The sequence below is a fragment of the Larus michahellis genome, chromosome 2 (genome assembly GCF_964199755.1).
Source record: "Larus michahellis chromosome 2, bLarMic1.1, whole genome shotgun sequence".
Lineage (NCBI taxonomy): Eukaryota > Metazoa > Chordata > Aves > Charadriiformes > Laridae > Larus > Larus michahellis.
This window is the reverse complement of record NC_133897.1, coordinates 145,879,904-145,903,850: the sequence shown is the minus strand read 5'-3', so window position 1 is coordinate 145,903,850 and position 23,947 is coordinate 145,879,904. Positions and strand designations below refer to the sequence as shown.

At 36.3% G+C, this 23,947-nt stretch overlaps 1 protein-coding gene across 6 annotated transcripts in view; it reads right to left on the bottom strand.

The window, feature by feature from the left end:
* The window catches only part of VPS13B (vacuolar protein sorting 13 homolog B), a 479,916-nt gene that overhangs the window by 192,431 nt on the left and 263,538 nt on the right, over positions 1-23,947 (bottom strand). For all 6 annotated transcript variants that reach the window (XM_074577514.1, XM_074577516.1, XM_074577511.1 and 3 more), the window contains 5 exons: positions 11,224-11,395; positions 10,067-10,181; positions 8,055-8,196; positions 5,831-6,239; positions 6-117 (listed from right to left, as the gene is read on the bottom strand). In XM_074577514.1, coding sequence (XP_074433615.1) covers positions 6-117; positions 5,831-6,239; positions 8,055-8,196; positions 10,067-10,181; positions 11,224-11,395 — 950 coding nt within the window. The remainder of the gene's footprint in view (positions 1-5; positions 118-5,830; positions 6,240-8,054; positions 8,197-10,066; positions 10,182-11,223; positions 11,396-23,947) is intronic.

The window sequence follows — 23,947 nt, the reverse complement described above, 5'->3', positions numbered from 1 at the left end:
CTTACTGATAAATGTCTTTTCTGAGCACAGCTCTACTAAGAGGGTTGTCAGCCTGAGGAGCCATAGAGACAGATCCAATCTTGAGAACCAAAGTGTCTTCTTTAATTGCTGGATTAACTGTAGTTAGGAGAAGAGAAAATATGTGTTTGATTAAAATTCAAATGCACATAGCAGAAACACTGAAGAACTATTTCTTAAAAAAAAAAAATAATCTAAATAAGAATGTCTGCTAAGGGCTCGGTTCTGCTCAGGAGCAACAACCAACGCAAAAAAACCCAACAAAAACAACCAACCAACCGTAAAATCAATAGCACTGTTGTGATACATAAAAGACAAAACTATTGTAATTTAATTTCCCCACAGAGTTTTATGACACAACTAAATCCTGGTCCGTGACTTCTCATTTTTTCTGATGCTTTTTCATTTCAGGTTTGGTGTTTTTTTTTGGTCCAAAATTATGTTGATCCCACAGACTTCCTTGTGATCTGTCTGTTTCTCCAATAATTATCTGCTGAAATATCTGAATCATGCCCCCTTTTTAATACAGGCCTAAGTCCTTTAGATTTAAAACACTGCAGGATATTACAATGTAACCATCCTAAGTAGCATTTGGTATGGGTTGCAACACACACAAAAAGTTCAAACACAGGGGCTGAAACAAGAGAATCTGAAATCTGACACGTATACAAAGAACAAGATGCAGTACTGGACAGTAAATTCCACATCAATAACAAAATTACTCCAAGAAGAAAAATCTCTGCTTTCCACTTCATCTCCATCATATTCAAATTTCAGCCATATGTACAAATTCTTAGTTTTAAAAGCAGCGGTCATATTAGATGGAAAACCAAAGTCCTGCCCAGAAAAAAATAGTAGCACATTTCTTGTAGTAAACAAACTCTGCGAAGTTTCCTTACAGAAAAAGACTGAGTCTACTGCATCTCCTTCTCAGCAGACACAGCCATACACAAAATACTCGGATAAGCTTGTGCTCAGAAGACTTCATAGTGGCTAGGAAGCTCCTGAGAACACGTGACGCAAGCCCAAAGAGTTCATCATCTGAAGTGAAATGGTTGACTTCAAAACCATCATGATACTTAACAAGGAAATTCTGCAAGATGCTCATATATGAGTTCTGAAAACAAAATTATAGTAATGGAGCACAGTTTAAATATTTTACTGAAGAATTAAATGCTTGGTGTGGAAAGAACTGGTGAAATCCATGCGCCTAAAAAATGGCTTCTCCAGTGTCTTAGTGAGTAAAACACCATGCTTTGCAGCTATAAACATTCACATATGTATATTTTTAAATGGATATAAGAAATCACAGAATTCACAGAAATTCTAATATGATATTTTGAAACAATTGTAGGGAATACCAAAGTATACATGCAGCAGAGTGGCAATACAAGTTCTGACACATGACTAAACCAGGACACCAGGGATTTACTTAAAAAAATCTCATCTACTTAAAAAGCAAAGTCAAATCCTTTAGTCCCCAAAGCAGAGCAAAACCGTATACAGATGGTTTGGTTGCCAGAACTAAGGTAGAAAAGTTAAGCTGACAACAAAATCCTGTTCGTGACTAAATCAGAAACGATATTTTCAACTTTTAGATCAAAAAATGAGTAAGGCATTGTACAAAGTATTACAATTCCTGCCACTGTATACTTAACATGTCAGATTATTTTTTTCTGACACTCACATAAGAAAAAGGAGTGAAGGTATTAAATATACTTCAGATTGTAACTGCAACTTAATTAGGTGGCAAATGCCTTATTCTGAGAAGCGGTTCTTAATAAAATACATCTTAGGCTAAGAATTTTAATTTGTCTCTGACACTTAGCAAAGCAAAATAAACACAGGGCTACTCATCATAGTCTCTATTATGCAAGTGCTTTAAGACTTTTTTTCAAGGCTGAGCATGGTTCTTTTATGTACAGCTTCCTGTAGGTTAAAGAATTAAGTCAATCTTAACACAGAAAGAATTACAGGCATTAATATTTTCAGCTGGTTTCTAATGAGTGGTAATCTGAGTCATGATTTAGGATGATGAATTCATATCTCCATTCATTAACCCATGAATTCTCCCATTTTCAAAATTCTCCCAGCTTTTCGAAATATGGGAATAATGCAGTAAACTGTCCTGGTTTGAGGACCACAGTCATTATAAATATTAAAAAAAAATGAGAGGGAAGAGAGTCTACACTACGCAATGTAAGTATAATCTAGGAAAAATCTACTTACCCAAGTATAACAACTTTGTTCACAACCTCAATTAGTTTTACCCATTCACCTCAGTACTCTTTTTGCCGAGCCAAACACATTATGGTCTTTTAATCTTTCTTTGTAAGGCTTCTTCTCCAGCAGCTGATTAACATTTGTGGCGCTTTTCAGCACCCTCCCCAGTTTTATCAATTCCCATTTTTATAATAGAAAGCAAGTTAGACATGATATTCCATCATATGCAGAAGCACAGCTACTGTCCTTATTTCTTTTCACTAAATCCCCTGTGACCCTTAAGGTGTTTTGAGCCACTGTTTCCCAGGATAGTCTCTCCAGTCCTGAAGATACAGCCTGCATAAACATTTTCCTTGATACAGAACTTCCGCTTTAGAAGGTTTAGTATATTTTCTACAAGCAGCGATGTGAGCACAGTGATCCAGGTGCATGGCCTATAGAGTCCTTAATATTATTTTCCCCAGTAAATTCTTTGCGACGTTGATGCTAGCAGCAATGGTTTTATGTCTACTTTCAGATTATTAAATACCAATTTCACTTATTATTCCCAACTGACAATTTAGTTGTGGTTTTTTGTTTGTTTTTTGTTGTTGTTGTTGGTTTTTTTTTTGGGTTTTTTTTTTTTTTTTTTTTTAGACTTTTAGTTAGCCATTTTAAATTAATTTCCACAGATATTGTAAGGGGATGTATTTAAGTTAGAATACCATGAGACACAATGTCAAAGTCCTTACAAAAGTCTAAGCAAATAAAATCTTTGCAACATTTTATCAACTAAGAATTGTAACCATAATCAATAATGGAAATCAGATGTGTTTAACAAGACTAATTCTCCATAAAACTATATTTATTATCATGTAACAAGTATGTAACTCATTATTAACTGAATCCTGTAATAGATATTTTTTTCCTTTATGTTCGCTGAGGGAGAGCAATAAAACTACCTGTCTTAACCTTATTCGAGCATCACCATCACAGATATACCTTCAGATGTCTAAAACCTGCTCTTCCAAGGTGTGTTAAAAATTAGCCTCAGAAGACTAAGATCCCTGAGCACAAGTTACTCAGTCTGGCTGACTTGAAACTCTTTAATAGTAAGCAAAGAGGATGTTACAGACCATATGTTATGACAGACTTCAAAGTAGGGAGTCATGCTCATGTGACAAGAATATATCACTTCTACAAATGCAGGACATACGTTTATTCAGTATGCCGCCTTTTCTTTTTCACTATCAACAAATTTGTCATGCCCTTTCTAGCGATTCCTGATATTTTGCTCCTACTACATATTAAAAAAAGTTCCTATTGTCCTCAAACCAGCCAGATGTGGATTTTCCCTGTCTTTACCACTTACCAGTTTTTTTGCAATTTACAATTTTTACTTACAGTGTTCTGCTACACAATATGTCTTGTTTCTATTTTTTATATTTTGCTTTTAGATATTTAGTTGTCTTTACTTCAACACTAAGTAAGTGTGGGCTGCTGGCCAGAGCTTGAAACACTACCTGATGTATTCACAAATCAAACTGAGAGAAAGCAGCATTGCTTATTGCCTAGGACAGAATGTGCCCTCAAGTCCACCACAAAGAGAAACGTTAATCTAGTGCTGCTGCAAAAGCCATGAAACCGAAGTGTTATAAAATTGTGTGGGCGTATTCATGCGTGCGTGTATTGAAATTCCTCAGGAGAAAAATCATTATTTTGATTATTTCATAGCATTTGTGTACCAGAGTTCAGGGTGCAAGTTTGGGTTGTTTTGGGTTTTTTTTTTTTTTTTGTTTGTTTGTTTTGTTTTGTTTTTTTTTTTAAACTCTATATGTAAAGTCACAATTGCAATGTGTTTTCTGTGGGGAGGATAGTTTTGGTAGCTATCACTAGGTATGAACAGCAAACGATTGACTAGAAGAGAAACTAAGGTGATTTTTTTCTGCTTTAACTGCAGCGATCACAACTTAAAACACGCAAATCTTATTGGATTAAAAATCTCTCTTAATCAAAAAATGATGAATGAGTTCTTATGGGGGCATATATCCACAATATCTATCACTTTTCTGACCTAGCATACCAGTAACATCGGTCGTATTCAACTCTTACTCCTTACTATTGTTTCTAATTTCTATTGTTCTTGAAGACAATAAGCAGTAGAAGACAGAAGCAATTTATTTCACATTCAGAAACAGATGAGAGTTTTGGAAAATCTGGGGTGAAAGAAGAAATGAAAGGATTTTCATAGTGATGATATTTCAAAATTTTCCAGTGGAAGAGGTTAGCTGACTTCCCTATTAATTTAGTAAAGCTAATCTTTAATATTATTCTTTAAAAGCTTACATAATTTTTCTTCCTAAATCCACGGTTAACCATGTAAATTCTGTTCTTTGCATGCATTTTCAAGGAAGGGATAGCAATTAGACAAGGTTTTTTATAATTTCTTTTTCGTGATGTATACAGATACAGAGCTACGAAAACATACTTTTGAAAAAAGATTTCCTTGACAGCATGCCCTAGAACTCCCTTCCAACCAGAATCATAACTCTTTCTTGCCAACACAGCCAGTCTAATTTTATCTTCCTGTGTTTTCAACATTCCCAGTTGGAAAATTATAGAGCATGCTGGCAAAAAAATGATCGATGCAAATTCTCACTGTCTGCACTTCTTGCAATTAGGTTATGAGAAAAATCTAAAGACTATACTCTTAGGATTATATTGTGTGCTATCGCATATAATGGTAAAAAACCCCCATACCTATAGGACTTATGTAAACATATGATAGCAGTAAAACACTGTGTTGTTTTTTTTTTAAATGTCTAGAAGAATTGTTGGTAATGGAAGTGATCACATTCCCGCTAGCTGTTACAATGTGTAATTTTAATGTCAGCATCTCTTTATTTATATATAAAGATTGTAATGGGGTTGTAAATGTATTTTATGTATGAAGGGAAAACAATTTCTTACACAAAATTAGTATTATCCATACATCAAATGGCTACTTACAGTTGTTTGAAAGAACAGCTGACACCATCCACACCTCCCTAAACACCCGAAAGCCTCTTACATAAGGGAGGCTGAATACCTTCAACTAAGACTTACTAAATAAATTATGAAGTCTATCATCTGTTGGGAATCAATCACAAGGTACATTTTAATAACTTTCTCCAAACTGAACTAGAATTTCTACCTCCTTCACTATTGCATGGTTTTCTAGGTGCCAATTCCACAAGAGCTAAGGCTCAATGCTTACGCTCCAGTGCCAGAACAGGCGTCTATGGAAGACTGAACTCGTAGCACATAATGAGAACTGACACAAGACTCACCACTGCAGAATTGGGCTAAGTTCTCTTTTCACAATTCTTGATCATTTATGTTTTTCTTACAATCACATTTTAAATGCAAACTGTATAGGCGCTGGGAAAGCGAAGCTCAAATAAATGCCTAAAAACCCCGCAAAATTTCAGCAAATCTGCAGAGAATTAGCATGAATGTCAGATGTTTCCTAACTCTGACCCTTAAAACTGAAGGTCCTAGCAAAGGTCAGCAAGTCACAAGTTAAAATACTTGTTTACACTACTGAACAGCAAAAAAACCTCTAACATACCTTCAGCAGTATGATGATCTTCCTCATTTTTGGGAAAGAAGACTCTTATTACACCGGTGTTGATATAAATCAGAGGTAAGTTGCGGGAAGTTAGAGCATGAGTCCTCATAGGTTGGCCTGGTGATTTTCTTTTCTCCTTTTGACTCCTTGGCAACCTGGCTTGAAAAATGCTTGCAATTGCATTAAGCAATGGAAAACAGAGGACCACATCAAAGGCCTGAGCAGAGAGAAGGATCTCATGAAGAAAGTGAGGAGAACCATCAGTGTGACCTTCTGATAGCGTGTGAAATGTTCTTCGTTCATTTCTTGATATCAGTTTGTGCCGGACATTTTTTGTCACAGCTTTGGTGTAAGTGAGAGAAAGAAATCCATGTTGTTGGTGTGAGCCATCTAAAAGTTTTGCCGTTGTCTATTTCAAGGAAAAAAAAAAAAGATTAAAAAAAACTGCTGCAAAAATGTACAGATATAACACCCATCAACTGCCATATTCTCTGTTAGTTAGGATGTTTAGAGTTCTATATTTTCTAATAGCTTTCAGCTGCCTCTGAATAGTAAAGAAAATTTCTTTCCTTTTTTTGAATGGACAATTTGTCCACAGTGTGTCCACTCTTCACTGTACTGTTTTTGCTAAAACTATGAATTGCTGAAGATTTTTTCTTTCCTGATTATTTACGTTGTATGAAATTCAAATCCGATTGGCCAACAAAACCCCATATATTCAAGAGTCTAAATTTACCCACATTTTTCAGGTAACTTTTCACACAGTTAAATATTTTGATTTCTCCTTCACTTTAGACATTTTAGAAGTAGATCGTACTCCCTTGCATTGTTCCTTCTGTATGTGCAAATACCATAGGTGCTAAAATAACACTTGGGTGCTGAGATAGCTTCACTCCATCTAAGCATGGGCGTATAAAACTCCCATAGCCAACTACATACTCTTAAGAATTGAACTGTTTTTTCCCCTCATCACCTCTGAGTATTTAAAGAGAATAGCTGTACCACGTGCCAAAACCGCATCACTTCAATAAAGATATACTACACTGTACTTTAGAACTAGCAGATTTCTTCACTTAGACAGATTTCCTGGTAAAGATGACCATTAAATGCTTAGCTCCCAGATGAATATTACAGTTTCCATATTATCTTTGAAAGTCTTTTAGTCATACATTGTTAGTGAGTGAAAAATGTAAAAATAATAACTTCTAGAACCATTCCTTTAACAGTTTAATAAACAATTTGAGAGAATTCTATGATTGTTTAAATATTAGCTTTAATCATGTGAACACAAATGAAAGCAACTACATTTTGGAAGTAGTTGCTTCTTTCAGCATCTTAAATTTGATTTAAAATAATTTAATGTAAGTTAAACCTTGTTAATAGAAGAACAAAATCTCTTTCTTAAATTTACAGGATAGCTTAAATGCTGAAAAAGCAGAAGCTTTTATGATTAAGTGAATTAAAAAAATTAGTAAGTTAATTTCCTGTAAGAACTGAAACAAACAGAATAAGAGAAAGTATTACCAATCAATATTCACGATGAAAATAAATCAGACCACACAGAACTTCCACTAACATAAAAAGACTCTATACAGTCACACATTTGTGAAGATAGAGCCCAATGTCATAAGATATAAAGTCTTTCAAGGACAAACAGGCAAGGAAAAAAAAAGGATTAAATATCTCACACTGAGATACTCTGAATCAACGAGTAATGTTCCACGCATTCAAAAGAAAGACTCAAATATGAAATCGTTAATTGTTCCATTATCATGAGAAGTAATTTTAAAAAATTGCATAAAGGTATATAGTAGTAATATAAAGTACTTAAATCCTTAAGGAGATATCAGAACTGCCTGAACAAAATGCAGTGTTCAGTAATGGCTTTTACGTATTTGGTCTCCAAACATTACTGTACATGCTCATTTTTAATATAAATGAAATCCCATTGACTTCAGTGGACTGTTATGTACCAGGTTGTGAACCATCAACCCTCATTCCCATATCGACTAAAAAATGACTGACAACTATTACTAAAGGATAAGAGAGAAATAACACAATGAATATAATAAATACAAGCAATAAATATATTCAGTAAAAAAAAAAATATTTAGAAGATAAGCAACTAAAGCCATTTGAGTTTTTTTTTTTTTACTGCAACTGGTATTTATTAGTGGAAGTTCTGTAGTAATTTTTTATTTTTTTTTTAAATAAAGATTCTTACAGAGGGGAAGAAGCCAGAGAAACTACTGAAAGGGTCCTGCTTGCTGATGGGTCGAACCAACAAGGTACGTCTGTTCAGCTTGTCAGTACAGGAAAGGAACACACCTCCGTATTGCCCCAGAGACCAAGAATCTTCCCCAAGGCTTGAGGTAATGCACAAGGCATGGAAGAGGAGAAAACAAAAAGCAAAAAAAAATAATAATTGCTATAAGCAAAAAAAAAAGTTACATTAAACTTGAACGATTCTATGTAACCGCAAGATAAAGCCTATGCCATACCTTTTCCTAAAAAGCTGAAATTCAATCAAATCAAGCATAAAAATGGTAAGAAAAAAAAAGCGCTTTGTAAAATTTTATGTGAAAGGACAACCTACAGCAAGAGGTCAAGACACATGAGAATAAAAGTACAGTAAAATCCTGCATAAAGAAAAGGGACTTCCCCTGGATTTTCAGCAGACAGCTTTATTGGAATGAGGAAAAGAATGATTACAAGAACTAGGAAACTGCGAGTGAAAAGCTGTACTCATATATGTTACAAAGTTATAATATTATTTAGAAAAAAATGAGCTATCAAGTATTAAAATGTGCTTTTTACTACAGTTTTTGTAATCATTCTTTTTAACATATGTAAGAATAAAGAAAAATATGTTATTTAAGAAGAGTGATTCAGGTAATCGCCTTAGTTTACTGAAGAAGTCTCACCAAAAGCTTTTCTCTGCATTGTAGAAATACTCCTTCAAAATTTCCTGACTGCCAGTCTCCCCCTGGCCTGGAAGACAGAACGTTCACCTTATCTATTCTCTGCTTTTGTTTTTAGTCCACAGAGATTTAAAGACAGAGAAAGGTACTCTGAAGAGAATACGAAATATAAATAAGAACAATAACAATTTTGTCAAATTAAAAAATTTTTTCTTTTTTTTTAAAGCCTCAATGTAACTTTAGCAAACAAGAACACCCTGAAGTTGAAAACATTTCTAACGGAACATTAGGGTCCTGGGAATAAAGTACTTTCTCTCAAGCTTTCCACAGAATCTGTGGACAAAGCAACTTGTTAAGAGCAATAGCTACTAGGATTCCAAAGCATTTAAAGCATGACGACTTGATTTTAAAAGATTTTTTTTTTTTAAATAAGGTACAAATTTTGATTATAAAATATTAAAATATGTACAAACAATAACTGCATTTGTAACTTCAGCATGAGAACAGGAATTCAATTTTTTTTTTTAGACTGCTCAGAAAAAAAGTCTCAGAAATGGTGGTAACTTTGCGAAATCGATACTAACTCTGCTTACTCTTGTACATAGAAAACAATAAGTGTCCAATAAGACCTTGCAGACATTGGCTCCTAAGTCAAAATGATGTGTGCTTCTAAATATTTTAGTCATTTTCAATGCCAAAAAAAGTTCTGAAGCTTTTAACTATTTTTTTCCTTTCAGGGAGTAACACAACAACTATTTTCTCTTAATAATCTGTCTCCAATAACGGAGTCTGTTGGTCTGTAATGGCAAACACCAATCCAGTTGATCAAATACTACATAGGCTCGCTCTTATTTTGTCAAGACTAGTGTGTTCATGGCCGCTACAAGCTAGAAGGTGGCACATGCAATTGCTCTACAGAACCGTGCATCCGGGTGCCAAATGAATGCAGTCACATTGCTGCAGCATACTAGCTGCATTTTTTTGAAGCTTCTTTTTAATATCTAAAGAGTATGGTACCATAAATCATTAAATATTGGCACTTGCTATCACAACATGAGGCAATACTTAAGGAATTTACCATTCAAACGTTCAGCTAAAATGAATGATTTTTGTCTAATGGACCAACAGAGCAGCAAGTGTGAAAAAATGCTCTCCCAATTTATAATGTTTTTTTTTGGAATCAGATATAATTCTGAAAAAATGCCGCCTTCTTTCAGCCTGAAATTAAAGCAGAATAATTCCCATGGCAGTGGGGTTGGAACTACATGATCTTTAAGGTCCCTTCCAACCCAAACCATTCCATGATTCCAATTACCTGTTTCTGTAATGATCAATATTGAAGCTTTCTATTTTACATTTGATTTTGGTATAGACATCTTGCACATCCACTGAGGCACTGAGATCTTCTAATTCACTGACAACACAAACTTCTACGAGAGTTGAAGAAAATAAAAGTTATTAGTTATGAATCTGAAACTTGCAAATTTTTAAGCAAGAAGCGTATCTGAGACACTACATTTTGTAAATAGGATGATGCTACTTCTACTCAGAGTTTTTTCATAAAGCACTTTTTGATTCAAGCGTTATACAGACAGGAACCAGAAAAAAAATCCTAGAATCCAAACTTTTTTATACAGATATGTAGAGAGGTTCTAGTTCAGTTGTTCATAGTATAATTCCTGAAAAAAAGGTAAAAAAGTAGTTACCAATATATTCACTCTAACAATACATGACATTTCTTTCTCTCATGTAATTATTTTTTTTTAAATCAAAGGTTCAAGTACATCTCCCTGAAAATTAGCTTTAATCATTAGTCCCCTTATTTTTTCACATTTCTATGAGTAACATCAATTGCAATGCTGCAGTGTTTGCTAACAAAAAAAAAATATTTGAAGTCCTGCAGTACATTTATTGAATCTGAGTTCCTTTCAAACAATTCCTGTCCGGATGACAATCCAACTTTAATCTCAAAGAAAAAAAGCGAAGCTGGGTACCACACATATTTATCTTTTCAACACGGAAGTTGCACTCCCTATTAAACTTTCTATGACTTTTAGAATTATACTATGATGATTATGTTAAATTTAAATTTGAAATTATCAATACAAAACTACATGTCTACACATGGACATACACAAAACATACTACTAAATCATATCAAAATGAAAAATTATGGCTTCTAAGGCAATACATGCAGCACTCTATTAAATAAAATAATCAACTTATTTCAAATTTAATATAATAATCTTTCGACACAGAGGGGACGTTTATGCCAAAGAACAACACTGAATGCTGATGACATGCACCAACCTAATGAAACCTTGTCACTCTAATTTAAAATATAGATCCACCCCATTATTTCTGCATTACAGTGTTTAATATTGTCAATAAATGCCCTGAGTAGCTAATACCATGCTGTAAAATAATGGATGGAATTTAAAATAGTAGGTGAGGGGGAAAAATGCTGAATACCTGTGCCATTATTTCTAGGATCAGGAGCAAACAATTTTACAGTAATTTTTGGCAACATCCACTGCATCCATAGGCTGACACGTCCACTTGAGACTCCGATATTACTTGTTGTTTGTTCCAATGTAATTGAGTCTGAGAAGGGAGAATCATCACCACCCTGAAGAGAATCACCCTATGAAACAGATGTAATAGCTGAGAAAAAAACCACATTGCTTTTCACCACTCCTCTTTTTTATTCTGTCTAGACTGATGCAGATGCCCAAACTATATACATATAAGTACAGACCCACTGATAACATATTTGAATTAAACCATTTAACAACAGGAAAAAAAAAGAAACAAAATATATTCCCCTTTTCTTAGGTAGAGATAACAGATTTGGCAAAGATTATATGGTAAAATTGTCAGGTTCCATGACCTAGTTCCACTTGGCACAGTAAGCTTTCATTAACTCTACACTAATGAAATACTTTCATCAATGAAAAAACATAGGCTGATATGAGTATTCTGAGATGCAATAGGAAAGGGGACAAGCAGGCTTGCGTATATCTGAAAGGCAAAGGAAGAACGAGTCGTTGGAGGTGTCAAATGAAGAGCCACCTAGTATGGCCATAACACTTCTATACTACATACACTCTGGCTTTGGCGTTGGTTTTTTTTTCCCCTCCTTCTATGTATTTCTCTGTAACTGCTTGAGTAAAACGATTTCACAAAACAATAGCTTTTTCTAAGAATTGGAAAGATTTTAGTTGCCAATTTTAAAATATTTTCATTATTTAAAAAAAGTGATTGTCACTTGCAATATTCTAAAATATATGATCTGTTGACAAATGAGCTTCTATGGCATCAATAATCTCCGTTCATTCTCTAAAACATTAAGGGCTCAACAAAAAAGACACAAAGGTTAGTGTTTTTAGGAAGAGAACATGACAAAGGAAAGCTATTCTGAAAATCCTGTTACAAGGGCTTATCAGAGCCCTGCGGGCATGTTCTGATAATTCTTGATAGCACAACTGAAATATTTACCAGCCGTAGTAACCATCCCGCTCCTTTGCTGGAACATACTGCCTCCCAATAGGAAAAGAAAGATGCAAACATACAATTGCTCATCAGCCTATAGTGTTTACAGCCTTTAAACTGAATGCAATAGACACAGAAGTCACTAATGTCAACCAGAAGACACTAAAATTCACCAGTATCTTCACTTGCAGCTACACTAAGTGTTGCAAGTTGTCTTCATTATTCAAGCACAAAAGGAAAGGACCGAGATGTTTCTAAGATTTACAGACCAACAGTCTTAACTTTCAATGAAGGTTTTGTGAGTGAATTCATTTTAACCTGTCAGGCAAGAAGTGATGATGCACTCACTTCAGCTTCAGATGTCCCAGAAAAACTTACTTTCAGTAGCAAAATTTAAAATCTGACAGTACTTGACTCATTCTTCAGTCCAAGACTGGAGAATGAGTATGGAAATTCTGTTAGCAATCTATTTTTCTGGGTGGGTAGAATTTATCCCAAACCAAATGACATAGCTCATATGGAAGCATTTACATTGATAAATCACATTTTCAATCAACTGAGGCCTACAGTTTAATTCTAGGATTTCTACCATGTATACATGTTCGCTTATCACCCACCTAACTGTAACAGAAGACAAGAAGGTAGGTCAAAATCCTACAGAAGTTTTGCACGCAATCCGTTATGACTTTGGGCTATCTGATATATACCAAATGGAGCAGCTGACATTGTGCTTTTAGAATTTATTGCATAATGAAGAATATGATTACCTTTACCACTTTCTTTTTCAGAGAAACACTAAAACACAGCTTCTGCTTCATGCTTGCAGCTCTATGTCACTCAAATTAACATTTACTGATTTTTTTTTTTGTCCCAGTGAAGCTCTTAGAGGACACAGACAGAAACAGCAAAGTTACTTTATCTGTGTGCAGTAACCTTTACCCTTGAAAAACTCAGTGATACCTACTACAGTTAGCAAGAAACCATCTATGTTGTCAGTAGCTGACATAGAGAACTTACCGCTCCAGATATTCATTCATGTGAGGAAGGGAGAGCTTGTCCAACTAAGGTATGTTACTGGAAAATAAAACCTAAACACGAGACTATAATACCTGGACCAGTTCAACAGATATATTACGAAGTGTTGAAATGAAAATTAAGATTCAATTCACCTTCAATTATCTATGGTGATGGTGTATCTTGCATTAATCAAAATGCATGAAAGAAAACAGGTCTATTTCTATTTATTTTTATATTTCTTATGTAAGGCATTATTGCTTACACCTCTGAACAGACTACCTGTAGAGCACCTATTGAATAACTGTTAGACTCCAGAGGTGCAAAACATTAGCTGCTATTAGTATGAGGTTTCTTAGTAGAGTATATGTATATTTCAGTCTTCTCATCTCACTTTTGAAAACAAATGAAAGGGAAAAAAGAATCAGGTCCCAGTTCAATTAAGGCAAACCTTCAGGCTAAGTACTGATGGAGGGAGATGCTAAATAGCACTGTAATCCTCATTCCATGGTTAAGTTACACAATTCAGAGAGAAAAGAAAAGGAGATTTACTCTCATAAGTTCAGTTTGAAGAAAAATCAGTCTGATATAGCTGGAGAAGGACCAGAAGGGTATGAGCAAGATTAATCAGAAAAAGAGAAAGAACCCTTGTCTGTTTTACGCGCGTATTTATTTGCATGTGTGGTGGAAAGAGCAGGGGGTTGTAATAATGGGAGCTAAGGAAATAAATTTGTGAAAAAATATTCTGAATGTACTTACAGCAGACAGGTTACAGAAACAAGGTAAGAATGGGCAAGTGCATTGGCGAGAGAGCTGGTAACAGAGCACAGAAGAGAACAAGCAGACAACCAACGTTGAAGGAGATTCATCTGGTTCCCTTCAAACAGACCTCCCAGAGGGAAACTTCCCTATACCATTTTATCCACCCATTTTTATAATAACTTCTCTCTTTTAAAATCCTTTCTTCCCTGAAAGGTTCGTAATTGTCACCAAGTGGACAATTGGACCTACTCCTTTGGACCTACTCAAGGCTACTTGACTTTATTTTTTTTTAAAATTCAGCCACACACTACGCCTTCTCTCCCTTCCTGCCTCCTTCCCCATCCTTTCCCTGTTGAGCATTTCTTCTCCATTGTGTTCTCATTGAGCAAACTTCCCTACATAAAACCACCTGAAATTCCTCTCCAAGACATGGACTTAACATGACTCTCTTCCTTTTATAATTTGTTTACTGTTCCTTCTTCCATTTTTTTCTTATGCTGTCTGCAAATTTAGATTATTAAACATAGCATGGCCTCCCTCCTGCTGCGTATCTAATATTTAATGTCTACCACAGTAAGACACCCAATTGGAGAAACCTCAAATACCTCACTTCACAAAGAAAGATGCATCCAACTTCAAAGCAAGTGTGGCACAGTGGATATCGGGCACCCAACAAGATGAAAAAATAAAGGGGTGGTAGAACCTGTTAAATAACATGTTTAGTGAAGAGATTAACTCTTTTCTGTCAAACTGTGACTCATATTTCCTATTTGCTTCCCCAGCAACCTTCCTGCCTCTTGTTGGACCTTTTTCTCCAAAGACCCCTATCTCTGAGCACTATTTACTAACCATGCCTTTGCAAGACATTTCCTACTGTCTTCGCAAAGAACTCTGCTCTCTCCAGTGCCACTTAATTGTCTTACAAGGCAGCACTGACAGCAACATGGAAGTACATACCTTTTCAGCACTGTAAGGAAAACTCAGTTTTGTTTCTTCAAGGAAGAAACTGTCCTAGGAATGCAAAAGTATGGGGAAGGAATGAAAACTGGGAAACAGTCTTGGAGAGTGCCAGGCCTGGAAGTCCCCCAGCACCTGAAATCATGTAGGTAGAACAGCCACTTCTCCAGTACTAACCAATGCTAGTCCTTAGTGCTTCTCCTGAAATGGCAAGCTCCACTGATAGGACAGTGGCATAAACCAGGAGGCAACAACCCCCCAGCCATATTGCCATCCTCTGATGATCCCTGTCCACCCTCTTAAAATACTAGCCTGCCTCCCCGCGAACTATCCTCTCCAACTCTTCCTACTTGTAAAGCCATAAAAAGCGGGAGCAAAAAACGTATCCTTCCAGAGCTAGAAAGAACACAATACTTTGAGAATCCTGTTTCCCTTCTTAATGAGTCTTTATTTGCAAAGTCCTCATTCTGACTTCAGAGAAGCCTCATCCTATTCATGGCTTGCAATTTCATGCCATCAGCATGGCATTGGTTATGGACCTTTAAATTTCTGCCAATTCCTTTCTTCTTCTTGTTTCTTTCATATAACTCATCCACATGGTTCTTTGACACTCTGCTCTCCAGTAACTTCCCACACCTTCATAATTTGCCTTTGAATGATACCCCTAAGAGATGATGCTCCTCTGTGGGAGTTTTGTTGTGTCTGGGATGACTGCTCTCATCAAACTTCACATGTTCTAGAGATGCTGGAGTCAACGGTACTTTGGAATGGGGGGGATCCCTTGAGCAGGGCAGCTCTGAAGGAAGGAGCCAGCCAAAGACCATTTCCCTTAGCTGAGATCCTCAGATGGATTTTACAGGGTATCAAGAAATGAAGCCAATTAAAGGTTAAGGAAAGACAGAAACAATACTCATTTAAACCTCATAATATGTTTATTTACAGTTCAAGTCAAAGTTCAAGCCAATGTTGATATTCTGCGGACCAATTTGCTGCTCTCTCTTCTTTTCATTCTATAAAAATAATTTTCTCTTTTTTATTTCTTTTTTTTTTTAGAGCTGGAACATTTTTTAAGTTATTTTTGTGCTGTAGGCACACTTAATTTGCCAAACTGTAACTTACAAACCATGATGGAGGGGGTGGGAATGAGAGACCATCTCCTCCCCACCCTCCATACACAACCTCACTCTCCCACTGAACATGTTCCAAAATGCTTCCTGTATGAAAATCAACTTTGTTCTAAAATTCTGGCAGGTCTCTACATTTCTGATAGTTAAAATAAGAAGAAAACAATAGCAGATTAAACTTAAAGGGGTACAGTTAACAGCAAATACATACTGCCACCATGGCAAGTTTTGAATTTTATAATTGGATTCTTTTATTTTCATAATTTAATGTGTTCAGATGTTTCATGAATTTTGTTGTTTTGTTGGGTTTTTTTTCCAGACAACTGTTTTTGTTTAGTGGTTTGAGCATATAGACAACTTTGTTCTGTAGAAAACTGAGGCTATCATTTTCCCACACTTTTCTTTAACCTTGTTTTTCTGAAGATATTAGATGTTGTACTTCGCCTCTCAGAGAATCAGCCAGTTGACAATTTTGGCACAAGGTTACTTACAATAGTATTTCTGAGATTCTTGAAGAACTGCACTTATCTACCATAACCCCAGACATATATAAAAAGCAAATCAACCCAGGAATGTGCAATTAAATTTAAAAGCAGGAAACCCTGAATTTTAGGAAATTTGGCCCCTACCAACTTCCAAGCCTATTATATTTATGAAGTTTACAAAAAAACAGATTTACAGGTACAGGCCCAGATGTATCATTCAAAACTGCTTCTTCCTTTTCTACATACATAATGGAATAGGCCATATATCTGATATGCTATAACCAAAAAATACACAGGTGAGGAAAAGAGGCCAAGGTGCTCACAGTTTCCATTACTATCCCTGGAGCTAAGCTTTTGCTGGCATCATTCCAATGTTGTTTGTGCTTATGCTTGTCTTATTTGCAGATGTTTCTCACACTGTAATTTCAGTAGGCTGTGAGGTGGCTTTATTAAATGCTATTCAAATTGTGTAGCGCACAATTGCATAGCTGTAGAACAAAACTTTATTTAGTCAATACACAAGTAAGGCCTACACATGCATATATTTCTGAAGTGAACTTGAAAAAGGAAACCAGTCCTTGAATTTCTAGGAGTCAAATGGAGGTTGATGAGACCTTATCAGAAATAAAGGAATTGTGAACCTCTGAACACAGCCAGAGGCAGAGTAAGCTGGGGGTCAGATACCTGGACCTGCAGTTGCCAGGGTTTTGGAACTTGTTCTACCACGGGGCCTGTAAGTCCTAACCAGGGCCTCAACTCGCTTGTGCTCAGCTTAGCGCTGCAATCCTGTACTCGGGTTACCACGTTCCCACCCAGTGTTCCAGGTCACTTGTGCGTACGTACTATGGCTTGGACTAGCTAGCTTGACAGTATAGCTAAAACTGCGTTAAGCTGAGGCTTTCGGGGATAACCTCTCCTGTTTGCAGCTGTGCCAGCTGCAGAGCTTTATCAACAGACACCCCCAGCTGCTCAGCACCACGCCCCTGTCAGAGGTGACTGGGTTACAGCTCCACTCATCCCCCACTTCAGCAGTTCAAAGTGAACATGCTACCTGAATTTTTTTTCTGCCATTCATACATAAGTAAACAGTTGAATTGGCCCATTCTCTTTCTCCATGGCAGACGCACTGCAGATGCTCCTGTGAAGGCAGACGTTGCCATATGACTACCCTTTGGGGAGTGAAAAATGAAGAGACTGCATCTCTTCTTAGCCTTCTGTTAATGGTACTGTAACCAGAACCATTGGGCAGAGTCACAGGGGCTGAAAAACTGATAGTCTTCAGTAGCTGACATGTTGGTGTTGTGGTTTTTTTTCCCCAATAAGCTCAAATTCTTAGAAATTTTTTGCAGTGAGAAACTGGAGTGAAAAGAGAGTCTGTGCTCTTGTTTCTCATGAAGTTTCAATTTTCATTTTGGATTTTCAGCACCCAGCGTGGTATTGTTAAATGTTTATGCACTAATTTTCTGCTCTGTTTCCAGATCTACAGAAAAATCAAGCCAGAGTCAGAAACCCTGAACTATTTTCCCACAACTTCGCATGCCAAGTCCTAAAATATACAATTTAATTCTTTCACCAATTGTTGCAAATTGACCAATATACTGAGTTTATTTTCTTAGCAGAATTTATCTTTGTTCATCAGGAAGATCCAAACATATGAGGCCTTCATCCTTGGCCTGCCTAAAGCTCAGGGATGATCACAGTTTGGCCACACTATTGCTATGCCTTATCAAAATAACTTCTGCGTTCTTGCTCAATCACTGAGTTTCCCCAAGGACTAAACACTTCTACCACTGTTTGTACTTAAGTAAACAGTAACAAGTGGCCTGTTGTATCCTGTACTACCTTTGCTTTTGCTGTTCCAAAGCAGGGATGGTAAAAATGATTAACTGTTTCCAGCCCTCCGGTACTTAAGCCTCTCACTCATGTTTCCCTCTCTTACTACCACCCAGACTAAAATTCAGTAAGCTAGGTAGCTTTATCCACATCAGTCTGTGGTGCTCACTATCAACTTGTCAGCATGAAAAGAATTACACACAGCTCAAAATATAAATCATCCACAGATCACATAAACAAATTACTTCTTTTGCTATTTAATATAAACAGTTGTGAGAGTTTGCTTTCTTCTGACTCATTTATAGCAAGTCCATTGCAGCAGAAAGAAGCTTTGAAAATAATCATTTGTCTCCCACAGAACAAAATAACACATTAACTGTAAAATCTCTAAACTTAAAAAAACCATACCTATCACAGCAAAGTATTTTTGTTCGACAAACTTCAGGATTTCATGTTTTAAAAATACAGGAACATATAAACAAAATACAGACTCTGATAAAACACGAACTTCTGGAAAATGTCCTTAAGTCAAAACTGTAGAAATAAATATTATTGTTTAATTACTCTATATAATTCATTGCTGCTGATCAGCAATAATGAGCATAAAATATATAGCTACAAGGTGAATTTGTGGCTGATGCAATTGATTTTTATATATTACCACCTCCATTTCTTTCATTAAAAACATTACTGCTACAATAGTCTGAAAACAAGTTATAATTTACAAATACAGGATGGTATTTTCCAAATCAAACAACATGGACCTAGATTTGCTCCCACTGACTTCTTTGTGAGTAACAGTAGGCCAATACTAAGTACCTTCAAATCTCTGAGGACCAAAATATGCATCTGTAAGTAATCATTACTAGCATTTTAGAGAATGTAAAGACATTACATACACAGTATTTAAAGAGATTAAAATAAAAGTATTTTTCTACTTCTCTGAGTATTTGCGAGTTGTTTTCAGACCTGCCAGTATCAAGACAGCAATCAAGCAAGGTTTTGTTGCTGTTAGTCTCCTGGCCAGTGAGTGCCTGCACTATAACTGCCTCATCTGCTTTTATTGCTCCCTTGATGGAATTCAGACTCTGTGGGAAGGGAAAGGAGTGGTCCAGTTCCAACCAGCAGCAAAACCACAGACAGGGATAAATCAGACCAGAGAAAATGGTGGAATACTGCTCCAGTCTTCTCAGCTGCCTCCCCAAAGTTGCCTCCACCTTCCCTTTTCCCTCTACCATTCACTGAAAGCATGCCTTTTTCAGTCATCCTCTGCTTCCACGCAGTACCACTTATTCTTGGTTAGTTAACTTTTCTGACATTCTAGGTTCCTACAATCACCATTTCTGTGAGGTATTAAAGATAACTTTTGCCTTGCTGTCTCCAAACACCACAAATCCCTCCCCATCGCTCAGATTTTCTATACCAGTCCCTGAAGAGTACTTGAAGAATACCACAACATATGAAGCTGACAAGCGTTAGGTTACTCTGACATTCCCCACCCTGCTTCTGCACTTTCTGAAATTAAAATTACTTCTTCATAAGGTACCTGGAAAAATATTCAGCCCTCAACTGTACTTAGTGCAAGAAAATGCAATTGGGTTTTAAAATATTTGTTTGGATTTCACTAGGTAAGCTCTTGTGAACAAACAGGGTCTCCAGATAAAAGGTCTTATGTCTAATATAGATCTTATATACAATGATCCATACTTGGATAGACTGTGGAGAACTACATCTTCACCCAGAAGAAAAACCTGGCCCCATTGAAAATAGCATGGTATACCAGACTGACATCTGCAGCCCATTAGGCAATTTGACAGGTAGAATTAGCTGCTCTACTTCACAGGAGACAAAACAATAAAAAAAAAATAATCTGTTTACATTTCTTGTCTACAAGGCCTGTCGACTTTGCCTGCTTTGGGGGCAGAGGAATAGCTGTACAGCTCTCCATACAGATGCGACTCAGATGCACCTATAACAGGGTTCTCTGCATATTTGAGCATACTAAGGTGGTTATTTTTCTTCATATAAAGTCTATGTTATATGGACTACAGCTGAGGCACTCCGCAGACTGAAGTAGTTCAAAGTAGCAGCTGGAGACAGCAGAAGTGACCAGATTCTCTCTCTCATCGTCACATTTTACCCTCTTCAAATAAAGGAGAAGCACAATTTCATGATCACACTATCTATACCTAGGTATAGTGATAGTGATTAAGTTAGCAAGAGGAAACAGGGAAACTAAGTGATTACTCTCAAAGGACAAACAGCTTTCACTGGTCAAAAGAATGATGGAGAACATTCCTTAGCTAATTTTTCAATACTTATGTTTTTAAATTCTCAACAATCCTTACCTCAAAGAACAAGACAGCAACCACGTCATTATAATGAAAACCTAGCTCATGCTTTGATACTAGGAAATATGTTGAATAAGTTCAGACACAGCCACCAACCGCAGAAGAGAATGTGTTATAGAGATACTGCCAACCATTATGTTACAAATTATTTAATTTATATTGTCTAAAATAGTCTATTAGGAATGTGAGAAGAAAATATGGTTCCTTTTATTATTTCTCATTGGTTAGCCAAGTATGACTCTCCTACAGGAATATGGGCCTACAGGAAAGATGGGGAGGGACTCTTGATCAGGGACTGTAATGATAAGACACAGGGTAATGTCCTCAAACTGAAAAAGGGTAGATTTAGATTGGATATCAGGAAGAAATTCTTTACGCTAAGGGTGGTGAGGCACTGTAACAGGCTGCCCAGGGAAGCTGTGGATGCCCCATCCCTGGAAGTGTTCAAGACCAGGCTGGATGAGGCTTTGAGCAGCCTGGTCTAGTGGGAGGTGCCCCTGCCTATGGCAGGGGGCCTGGAACTAGACAATCTTTAAGGTCCCTTCCAACCTGAACCATTCTGTGATTCCTACCTCTTTCCCTTCCCATTCCCAACAGTACTACACAACTCACATCAGGACTACGCATAGTCTCAGGAACAATGTTCTTAGCTACTTTACACATCATGATCTGCAGAAGTTCCATGTACGGCTTCAAAACACTTTGAGATTTATTTTTATTGATGGCCATCAAAAGATTAAAAAGAAAAAAGATTCAGGTAAAGTAATGATTACATTGATTTAAAATGGTGGTAGAGTGCTTAAGATCATTTTTCTAAAGGCTTAAAAATCTGTTTGGAAAATTTTACTTTGTTTACACCGTCTAGAATGCATTAACTTGGTCGGTCATCCTACTAGGTGATTCACCTCACTCCAACTGGTAGCTTGACATAAATTAGTCCTAAGAGTGAAGGGATAATTTGTTTTTTGAGGTTTGTTTTGGTTTAAACATCAGTCTTTAAATAGAAGAAAGCACTAGGTCAAGTCAACCTTTGACGTTACATCCCATAACAACCAAATCATTTAGATGAATCCTCCACTGGCTATCCGTTCCTTTTCACCTTACAACACTGCTAACTTTTTTCAAGAAATGACAAGACTGATATCAAAGGTGGTCTTCAAGTATAAACATTGACTCCCATATTCATAAAAATGAGAGTACCCACATACTCAAAACAGCATTTTTGTAGCTACTAGTCTTTTAGGAATCTAAACTCTATCTTGAATGCCCATTACAAAGATTCTCTTCAAGCCATTTTTTCAACCACAGTAATTCAAAACCTTTGCCTTTCTCTTTTTTTTTTTTTTTACTGTTAATTAAAACCCTTGTACAGCCTACATACTTTTTTGATTTTAATCACCTTAATACACCTAATATCCCCACCAGTTAATCAGAAATGGAATAAGATTTTCCTCAGCCACTTAGTAAAAAATATTACCCTCCTACTTAAACAACTCTGTGAATCTTTTCCTGACAATATAAAAATTAGCCTTCTAATTCTCATTTTCCATTTCTGACAAAGAATTTGCAATCTCAAATATCTGGCCATGTATCCATTCTCCCATGTCAGTGCCTCTGTTAAACAAATGACACCTGCCCTCCCTCAGTATGCTTTTCTGTTTGTGCACTTATACATCCCTTGTGCTGGCTCTTTCTTCTGAGCTGCCTTCCTACCCCAGAATACCTCGGGCTGAGAGCTCCGAATGGAGACGATGGACAGGAGCTCTACTGCCCAGTCTTTCAGTCATATGAACTATGGCTTCATGCAAACATTTTCGCCTGTTCATAGCTTTCTTTCCTCTTCCATATCTTTAATAAATTTTTTTATGTATTTGGTCAATTTTTAAATTTATTTATCCTAAGCACAACGATACATTCCTTTCAAAGCAGTTTTAAAATCTTAATTGTAAAGTGCTATGCAAACTGTAAGTCCCCTATTGTGAAAAAAAATAATCCAACATTAATGCCATGTGTTTTAATAGAACTTTGCATTCTAACAAGATTGAAATTATGGTCTTAGCTTCAGAGTGGAAAAGACCAAACAGAAATTCTAACGTTGTCCTTTGTGGGCTAATTCACCAAACTTCATTTAGATCAGGAGAAAATGTATTTAGCTAGCACATAACACTTATTGAGAATAGGAAAAAAATTAAATACATGATGAACAACATTTTTCAAAAGGGTAGGATATGAATGCTGAACTTGGACCCATATTACCAAAATAATCTTGGTAACATATGGATTAAAACAATTACTGAATCAGTTTCAAGTAATGCTCCAAGTACAGCATGTACTCCAAATACGGCTGTTTATATAGAGGGTCAAAAACAAATTGTTATTTATAAAGCTGGTGGTTTCTGAGAGGAAGGGATTTGATGCGAGTAGGTGAAAAAATACTATTTTTGTGACTGTATTGTTTTCTTACTATTATTGCTTACCTTCAGTTCTATATCCATGGCAAATTTTTTCACAACTGAGATCTCACACACAGAGAAATACACCAAAACTGAGGCTATTCAAATAATCTAGAAACATGTTACTTAAACAATTTAAGAACTGAAACTCTAGCTCAAACACCTTTTAATGACAGTTACCTCGCTCTGTATGTGTGATGCATATAAAAAGTAATCACTAGCAATCACTATTTCATTTTCTCTAAATCATACCAGGAATTAATATAAACCATACACAGGGTTAAAGCAATCCTGGCCAAATGTTATTGAATATGTAATTGCACTTAGCGTTCAAACTGCTGTGCATTTGCCTGTGCTCCAGAACTGTTCTACGAGGTGCCCCCCAAATTGCTTCCGCTATCCTGAGAATGAAACTCAGTCTCTCGGAACAGTCTCCCCATATTCTAATAGCTTTATGTTAAGAATGAAGCACTGCATATGCGTGATATACCATCCGTATACCTTATCTTATGCATTTTTGGCTCTCTCCTTTATCACAAATGAAGCCAACTCACTATTCTAACTAATAAGCCTGACAGAGGCCTAAGAAAAATCACAAATACTAGGCCTGTTCAGTTGCACAGCCTCCTGTGACCTCCCATGCTACTGCATCAGCTACCTGGTGCCTCATAGCTAATGATACTCGCAGATGAAGTTTAACACTGTCTTCACACTGGTAAAAGAAT